The sequence below is a fragment of the Crocodylus porosus genome, unplaced genomic scaffold (assembly GCF_001723895.1).
Source record: "Crocodylus porosus isolate Cpor-Errol unplaced genomic scaffold, CroPor_comp1, whole genome shotgun sequence".
Classification (NCBI taxonomy): Eukaryota; Metazoa; Chordata; order Crocodylia; family Crocodylidae; genus Crocodylus; species Crocodylus porosus.
This window is the reverse complement of record NW_017728911.1, coordinates 27,861,508-27,870,395: the sequence shown is the minus strand read 5'-3', so window position 1 is coordinate 27,870,395 and position 8,888 is coordinate 27,861,508. Positions and strand designations below refer to the sequence as shown.

Below are 8,888 nucleotides of genomic sequence, written 5' to 3'. Positions count from 1 at the left end.
TCGGAGTCGATGATCTGCTCAGGTCCCTTCCGACCCTATCAACTATGAAACTATGATAATAGGCATCTATATTTCTATTCTCTTCACTTAAATTACTCAATGAAAATACTGGTTTGGCCTTGCAATTTAAGTTACTGATGGTACTAGTTGTTTTCTACAGAACCCTAATAAGGCTCATTGCTGTACAGATCTTTGGAGAGACAGGCATCCTGCCCTAAAAAACTACTTTTAAGGCTTGGTCCTTTAACTACCTTATAACCTCAAGAATAAGGATTTGTGGCTTAATAAGGCAGAGGAATGAAAAGAGGGGTAAATGTGAACAATTAATGAATGGGTTAGTTATATCAGACATGTGCCCTGTTTGTACCAAGGTTTCAGAGAAACCTTCCTATATAAATTTAAAATGGAAGGTGTGTGAAAGGAGTTATGAGAGCTGGGGGGCTTTCCTTGCAGTGCTTTTAAAATGAAGTCTAAACCTATTCACTTACATTACACACAAACTAATGTAGATCTTATGCATCTCAAATTCTTGTTGCTTCCTCAGTCTGAGTCACCTCGTGGATTCAGTCTAACCATGTACTTTGCTCCTTCCATTTCAGACCATCGCAAGCTACTAACCAAGAGAGTTGCAGAGACACCACTGCACAAGCAAATCTCCAGGAGACTGCTTCATAAACAGATCAAAGGCCGGTGAGCAAATAAGATGTGGTAATTCTGAATTCCTGTAGCAAGAGCTTGATGGCCAAAACGTGGACAGTTTGTGGAGACTGCTCCTGTCTGATGTTCACTAATCTGTGCCACAGCTGGAAGGATGTCCTTTGGTTAGAGACCTGGGAGGGGATGATAAGTTCTGATGACACTTGGAGAGTAATGTGTAGTTCCACATAGCTTTGACAAGTGGTGCTCTGTGCAGTTCTTGATTTATTTTATTGGTGAACATGGATGATGTTGGTGACTCTGAAACATGAAATGTCTCTCCCAGGAGTTCTGATCCAGGTTCTGATATCAGTGTTGTAGAAGAATCTCCTGAGAAGACCATGAGTGGTGAGTGTTGATTTTAATATACATGGACTATCTTCCCTTTTTACCATGTCACAGCAGACAGTGTTGTGACATACATCAGCCAACTTGGTCCTCAGTACTCTATATTAACATATATGAAGATTGTTGTCCTGCAGGTGAAATGCAGTCACCCCTGGAGCAGAAGATGCTAGTAGTTCTGTGCTTGGCACTGTTAATACAAGAGTTTTTTGAGGGGAGCAAATAACTTCTCTAACTGAAATCTGAATGAAGAACTTGAGGGAGGCAGAGCATGATTTCAAGCTAGAATCTTTCCCTATTTCTGACATGACTATCTCTCTTCTTGCTGAGTGCTGTGAAACTCTTAGCTCTCAAGTTGCATTGAAAAATTTTAAAAAGTGCGTCTTTGTTCCTTCCTGAGTTGCTTGTCTGCCAGCTATGGGGTCTTCCTGGAGGGTGTTGTATGTAAATTGGAGCAGTGCCCTGATGGTATTCTTGTCTTGCAGATGGGGGTTTAAGAAGAAGCCCACGTATCAAACAGCTGTCATTGAATAGGAAACAGTCTGGCTTTTTCTACTGTACAACACAGTCCAACTCGCAGAATACGCAAAGAGTGTGTATAGGGCAGCAGGAAGAGTCCTCCATTCACCAGGACTTAGGTATTGGAAGTACAGAGCTCCATTTTGCTGGCCTGCAAAGCCAGCATTTGGTTGGTGTGAGTAAGAGATGACACTCTTGAGGTTTTAAGGTGTTGTTCACTTGAGATGAGATTCATTTTGTAACATTCTTTATAGCTAGAAAAGGCCAGCCCCACCAAGTATAGTATTTTGTACTGGGAGTGGCACTGCAGTGGCTCCTATGATTAAAGAGATTTACTCTGGCAGCTAGGAAAGAGTTTGGCTGCCTGACCCACTGCTTACTTCCTGTTAAATATAACATGGCTTCAGTAAGCACTGAAGTCCTAAAACTGCTTCAGACTAGGTCTCCTATGTGGCAGCACAACACAGACTCACCCAGATGGAATCTTCCTCATTTATTTCTTCAGAAGAATTCTATGTTGAAGAGTTTAGGAACTGTATTGTCAGAGCAGCTGTAGGCACTAGTCATGGGTCACATGGGGCAAGGTGGTAGACATGAAGTTGCATTATTTTTTTTCTCTCCCTCATCAGCTTTGCCTAGCGGACCCTTCCTAGAAGTGCTAGTTCAGCTGTTTAGTTCCAGAAAGCAATAATACCCTAGCTCAGACTGTTACAAAATGGGTAGCCATCAAAGAGCACTATGGCCTGTTTTTCTTGACCCACACTTCTTGGTTCCAGTCTAACTGTCATCTCTTCCTCTGTAGATATTACACCACATCCCAATAACCCTACCATCCAGTCTCCCAAGAGGCTTTTTTTTGGAGCAGTTATTGATGTAAGTAGCCCTACGGTGAAAGATTTACCTGGAACAAGGAGAACAAGACACAACTCTTTCGAATTAGAGAAGCCAGTTAGCTTTCAGGTAAAAACATTTTCTTGCACACTCTCGCTCGCACGCGCTCTCTCTCTGTCTCTCTCTCTCCCTCTCCCCCCTTCCGCAGACGTAGTTCAAGCTGTCTTTGAATAAGGACTTCTGTTAAATTGTGCATCATCTTTTGCTAGTTTTAGTTTCCATGTTTTATTCTCAGGAAGTGGTGCCAAGATGACAATGCCTACCATGAGAACAGTACAGACTTCATCAATCTCTCTCATTTTCTTTCTACAGACTCCTAGAAAAACTCCTCACAAAGCTACCCAGAAACCACTGAACTCATCTAGTAAAACGTCAAGGAAATCACCTCGTCCTCTGTGCAGAACACCAAAAAGTCTGGAGAAGACCCCTGGCAAAGGTCCAGCTGTCAAACAGTCTGCAGCTAAATGTTTGGGCAAGTTCTATTCCCCTTCTAGATGCAAGGACAAGTCACCACCTGTACCTAACAAGAGGAGGAGGAATTGTTTAGTACAAATAACTCCTGGGAAAGACTGTTCTCCAGAGAAAAGACTTTCCACCCCTCACAAGAAGGTGAGGTTACAAACAACAAGAGAACAGGCAGTGGATGGGGTGCTAGATGCATCTGGGTCACCTCTAAAAGATTCCAGTCCAAGCACAACCACCCAGTTTTCATCTCCTGTTCAAGAAAAAATCACCACAGATCTGCAAACTCCCAGATGCTCCTTGAGATCCACTCAAAATTCAGCATGTCCAGCTGGTCCTAAAAGGCAAACTCTCAAGACAGAGACTCAGGGAAATCCAGAGTCAAACATCAGTTTGGAGCCAGTGCCTCAAGAAGTAGAAAGAACTCCCAGGAAATTTAGATGTACACCTGCAAGACAATCTAGGAGCCCAGCGAGTGTTCCTTTATCTCCAAAATCTGCCTCAAAGATGCGGAAAGAATCTAATTATTCTCCTCTTGATTCCTCCATAAAAGCTCTGGCCACAAGCTCTCTAAAGTCTCCAAATGCTATTCATGCATCCCCAAGGAAAGCAGTCGGGTCTCTGCTCCATGACCCTGAGCAGGCCAAATGTCGAACCAAATCTGGAGAAGAAAATATTGCTCTCCTACCTGCAAAGACTTCAGGAAATGAGAAACAATACAGTAATGCCAATGTTAGGCCTTCTGCAGAAAGCAACTGGCTTTTCAAGGCTTCTGGAAAAATTCCCATGGTAGAGAGAAAGGAACTAGTGGGTCTAGAAGCTCAGGGCTCCTCTCCAAGAGAGAAGCAGAAAAGTCTGGAAGAGCGTGCCTCTTTTTCACCTGCTAAAGAACAAGTGCACAGCTTGGATATTGTGGAAACGCATGAGCAGTTGGAGTCCACCCCAGCTAGCACAAACACTAGGGCATCCCTCCCCAGTGAACCTCAAGCAGGGAAGAGCCAGGACCTGCCAGAAACAACAGCTTCGCCAACAAGAGAGTTTAAACAGCAGAAGGCATTTACTCATAAGAGACATTCCTCGTCTAGCTTGACTGTTTTGCCCACTACACCAACATCTGCCTCTCCTGCTTATGCCCTGCGCTGCACTGCAGACAGAAGGCAGCGGGAAGCTGCTGCTCGCCTAGGGAATCCTAAAATCCCAGCCAGGTTCTCCACTCCAAACAGTCCTCATCACATGGCTCCTGCTAACCCAACAGCTTATGAGGTTGAACTAGAGATGCAAGCCTCTGGCTTGCCCAAGCTTCATATTAAGAAGATAGGCTCTTGTTCACCACTGGAAGCACAGCCTGAAACAATGGCTGGCAAACCTGAGGAGGTGGAAAGCCCTGTCAATGATCTCACAGTTGCTGGGTGTAGCAGACACCCAGGGAAACTAGCAGCTTCTTGTGTTTCACCCTCCTGTTTTCGCTCTTCCCATACCACGCCTGGGAAGGGTGGAGGGCAAACATACATATGCCAGTCGTATACCCCCACTGTTTGTGCCTCTACCACCCCCGCCCCCTCCCCCTCCCATGTGGATGCTACACCAGTGTCTGCCTCTCCTGCTTATGCCCTGCGCTGCACCGCGGACAGAAGGCAGCGGGAGGCTGCCGCTCGCCTAGGGAATCCTGAAATCCCAGCCAGGTTCTCCACTCCAAACATTCCCCGTCATATGGCTCCTGCAAGCCCAACAGCTTATGAGGTTGAACTAGAGATGCCAGCCTCTGGCCTACCCAAGCTTCGTATTAAAAAGATTGGCTCTTGTTCACCATTGGAAGGACAGCCTGAAACAAAGGCTGGGAAACCCAGGGAGGAGGAAAGCCCTGTCAATGATCTCACAGTCACTTGGTGTAGCAGACACCCAGGGAAACTAGCAGCTTCTTGTGTTTCACCCTCCTGTTCTCGCTCTTCCCATACCACGCCTGGGAAGGGTGGAGGGCAAACATACATATGCCAGTCGTACACCCCTACCAGCTGTGCCTCAACCACCCCCTCCCCCTCCCGTGTGGATGCTGCAGTGCCCTGGACACCTTCCCCAAAGCACAAAGGCAAGACTACCCCTGATGCCATCAAAGACTGGCCCCGGAAGAAAAAAGCAGTGGGCCACAACACAAATGCTGGCTGTGGCCCAATAGAGAAAAGTATGGACTGTGTGGGAAGCCTGTCAACAGGCGAAGAAGCCAGAATCTCTGATTATAATAGCAAAACTTTGAACCTGGTAGATTTTGAGCTGGAAGGAGTCTATAAGCTTCAGGACCAGTCACCTCCCAGTGACTCAGAACCCAGAGCTCCCGAGAGCACTTCCCTGGATGTATTAGGCCTGACATCTAGGAAACGGGCTTTTCAGCGCCTGTCTCCACATGGGCAAACCAGATGGGAAGCAAAGAGGTCTTGCACAAGTAATGCTGGCTCGGATCGGGTCTCCACAGACGAGACCAGCAGAACAGGAACCTGTATGGTGCTACCTGGTACAACCCAAGCATCCTCAAATGGAGCTCAAGTGCAGCAGAGCTCCCTAGGGGACGATGAAGTCTTCCTTTCTTCAGGTAGTTGCATGGCACATCAGTGAAAATCTAACATGCTAAATTGGGAGGAGCTATGTGTACAGGGAATGCAAAGGTGGGTAGGAGACATGTCTAGCCAAGAACCGCAAGATGCAGCTAATGCTTGTGGGGAAATAATTTAAAAGGGAATGAGATGGAGGTGGGGGAAGACAGACTGCAAGCTATGTTGCGTTGCAGCTCAGATTAATGCAGAAACACCATGTCACAGACCAGGTTAGTAGTATTAGAATTTTGGGATATTGTGATCAGTTGTGAGTAGCTTGATAGTTGGATATTGATAAATGGGAGAGAGATGTGAGAGGAGCATAAAAGACCTGGGGGCTGGAGGCATTTACGTAAAGGATGAAGGGCCAAATGTGCAGTCATTTGTTAGTCATGTTAGTGACAACCTGCTGCTGCTCTTCAGTAGCAAAAGGCTGCTGAATCCCAGGGTGGAAGAGTTGTCGTTTAGGTGGTGACGAGAAGCTGGATATGATAGGGGGAGTTGCAGTGGTAGATGGTTTTTGCCTGGGATGTGGCTTCCCATGGAAAGTCATGACAGTTCTATTGCCTTGGACAGGATATTGGACAGCACTGGAATCTAACGTGCTCTGTTACTCAACTTTTTTTCCACATACGGTTTTTAACACTATACACATATGTCTTGAAGTTAGTCTGGGGTAGATTTTTGCAGGGCAGGCACCTGTGGGTTGCTTCAACCTAACAGCGCGTAGCTGTCCAGATGTAACTAGTTGTTAGCATTCCCAGCTCTCGTTTGCAGGTAACTCATAGTTCCATAGTTGGTAGGGTCAGGAGGGACCTGAGCAGATCATCAAGTCCGACCCCTATCATGGCAGGAAAGAGTACTGGGGTCAAATGTCCCCAGCTAGGTGTTCATCCAGTGTCCTCTGCTGGTCCCCCCTGGCCGGTTTGTAAACGGCCACTAGATCCCCCCTCAGCCTTCTCTTGTGGAGGCTGAACAGGTTCAGGTCTCATAGCCCCTCCTTGTAGGGCCTGCCCTGCTGCCCCCTGATCATGCGAGTGGCCCTCCTCTTAACCCTCTCCATGGTGTCCACATCCCTTCTGAAGTGCGGCGGCCAGAACTGGACACAGTACTCCAACTGTAGCCTGACTAGTGCTGCATAGAGGGGGAGGCTCACCTCCTTGGACCTGCTTGAGATGCATGTGTGGATGCATGACAAGGTAGGGTAGGCCTTCCTGACTGCATCCCCACACTGTTGGCCCATGTTCATTTTGGCATTGATAATGACTCCAAGATCCTTTTCTGCCTCTGACAAGAAGGGAGTTCCTCAGCCTGTAGACATGGTGCTGGTTCTTCCTCCTCAGGTGCAGCACCTTGCACTTGTCAGTGTTGAAACCCATCCTGTTCTCATCTGCCCACCCCTGTAACCTGTCTAGGTCCAGTCACAGCCTATTCCTTCCTTCTAGCATGCCCACTTCTCCAAACATCTTAGTGTCATCTGCAAATTTGAACAGGGTACTTTTTACCCAGCGACTTGGACGAGGGTATATCTCATCAGAAGTGTCACTGAATGTAAGTGGCAATGCTCTTGGCATGAGAGAGGCCATGTTGGCCAATGCTAATAGCAGCTATGTTAATAGTGGCTCTATTTAGTTTATTCCTACTAGAGCTACTGACCACTTACTGGTCCTCAGGAAAGCATATAGCCATAGTATTGTAAGCAAAGTCCTATGGATTTTGGGTAGGGTCAAGGGCCCTTGGAGACATACCTGAGGGGATGGATGAGTTTCCTGTGAGCTGTGCTCGCATGTTACAGGGCTTCATGGGAAGGCTGCATTGTCATGTCTCCATGGTCTTCTCCAGGCTTAACTCCACCAGTCAAGAGCTCCCTCTCGGCAAGCAGCCTTCGGGCACTGACTCAGTCTCCGCTGCTTTACCAGGGGCAAACGCCACCATCTTGGAGGAAGTGCACTGGAGGTAACCACCTAATATGGGAGGGTTAGGCTCAAATGGACCTGTGATCTGTCCGCAGGGGGAAGTGGTACAAGTAGTGCAGTCCTTGCTCAGAAGGCATGTGTATGCAGTGGGCCAGGGCAGGGGGAGCTTGTTCCTGTATGCATTCAACAGGCCATGCCCTCAGCTCCTCAGAAGCTTTACGTAGAAGCATAGACCAAGCTGAACTCTACTCTCCTTGGAGAGGACAGTGGAAAGATTGGCTGTAAGCAGTGAAGGGGCTGTGTTGCTTTCCCCTGGTGCTTCCAGCTGGTACTGGGTTTCCTGGGAATGGGCCTTAAAGTGACTGGGGTCAGGCTCTTGTTAGATCTCTTCTTTCCTGTGCAGATGACAACCTCGATGTCTTTCCTGGTGCTGCAGAGCAGGAAGTGTCCCCGGTCCACAGTATGGCCTTCCAGAGACGGCCCCTTGGCAGAACTTACTCCCGGAAGAGGCTGCTCAGCTGAAGTGTGAAGCCAGGTTTAGATGGTGCTTGAATAACGGAATTCAGACTGTTGAGAGATTCCCTTGCCCTCTGTGCAGGATTTACTGCCAGCCACGTTCTGTATTGAGCATGTGGGAAATCCTGATCTCTGCCTGTGATAGATTGCTGCCTCCAGTGAAGCCAGCATCCTGGAAATTCCTGCCTTAACTGGAAGCAACAGGCCAGGATGCGACTCAGGAAGGGGTAGCTCTGAGGCAGTGTGTTAGGGACAGCTGCCTGGAGTCCAGAAAAAGGGTTTTTAATTTAGCAGGAGCTATGTGCCCATTGTTTCTAACCCCTGCTGGGGATCACTAATGCTCCCCTCAGGCATGCTGGAACTGGGATTCAGCCCAGCCAGGGGAGGGGAACTGTCACTTTTTTATTTTTCTTTAGCTATTTTGTAAAATAAATTAAGTTGAATGGCTACTTTGTCCCATTTCTTAAGAAAGTTGGAATTGGCACAGAGGTTCCAGTACAACTTACTGCAGTGCAAAGCAAAGCTGCTGTTGGGCGATCTTTCTTCCTCTAGCCCCCTTCTTTCAGCAAACAGGCTGGCCAGAATCCTTCCATGCATCTGAGCATGTTTTCCTCTAAGGATAACTTTAGTCTGAAATGTAATCACACTTAGCTGAGTTACACTAAGAAAGGCTCCTCGTACTAGACAGCAGGGATGGAAAATGGGTATGACCTGGCTGTTGACCTACAAGATATGATGACCTTTAAAGAGGTATTAGAGGGTAACATTATGCAATAGCTCCTGGGAGTGGAGCAGTTTTGAGGGACATGTCTTCATTAGCAGGAGGGTAGATTTGACTTCTACACAGAGGAAACAAAATGCACATCTCCCCATAGATTCAACACACCTCCAAAGGGAGAAACCATAAGGATGCTTGGAGTGGGGTTATTGAACCAGAAAAGGAAGCCAAACAACAGCA

At 47.3% G+C, this 8,888-nt stretch overlaps 1 protein-coding gene across 1 annotated transcript in view; it reads left to right on the top strand.

The window, feature by feature from the left end:
* The window catches only part of TICRR (TOPBP1 interacting checkpoint and replication regulator), a 22,285-nt gene extending 13,908 nt beyond the window's left edge, over nt 1–8,377 (top strand). Inside the window, exons 16-22 of the mRNA XM_019533729.1 lie at nt 600–690; nt 983–1,044; nt 1,527–1,679; nt 2,363–2,520; nt 2,764–5,497; nt 7,341–7,454; nt 7,818–8,377. Coding sequence (XP_019389274.1) covers nt 600–690; nt 983–1,044; nt 1,527–1,679; nt 2,363–2,520; nt 2,764–5,497; nt 7,341–7,454; nt 7,818–7,936 — 3,431 coding nt within the window. The 3' untranslated portion in view covers nt 7,937–8,377. The remainder of the gene's footprint in view (nt 1–599; nt 691–982; nt 1,045–1,526; nt 1,680–2,362; nt 2,521–2,763; nt 5,498–7,340; nt 7,455–7,817) is intronic.
* The last annotated feature ends 511 nt before the right edge of the window (nt 8,378–8,888 follow it).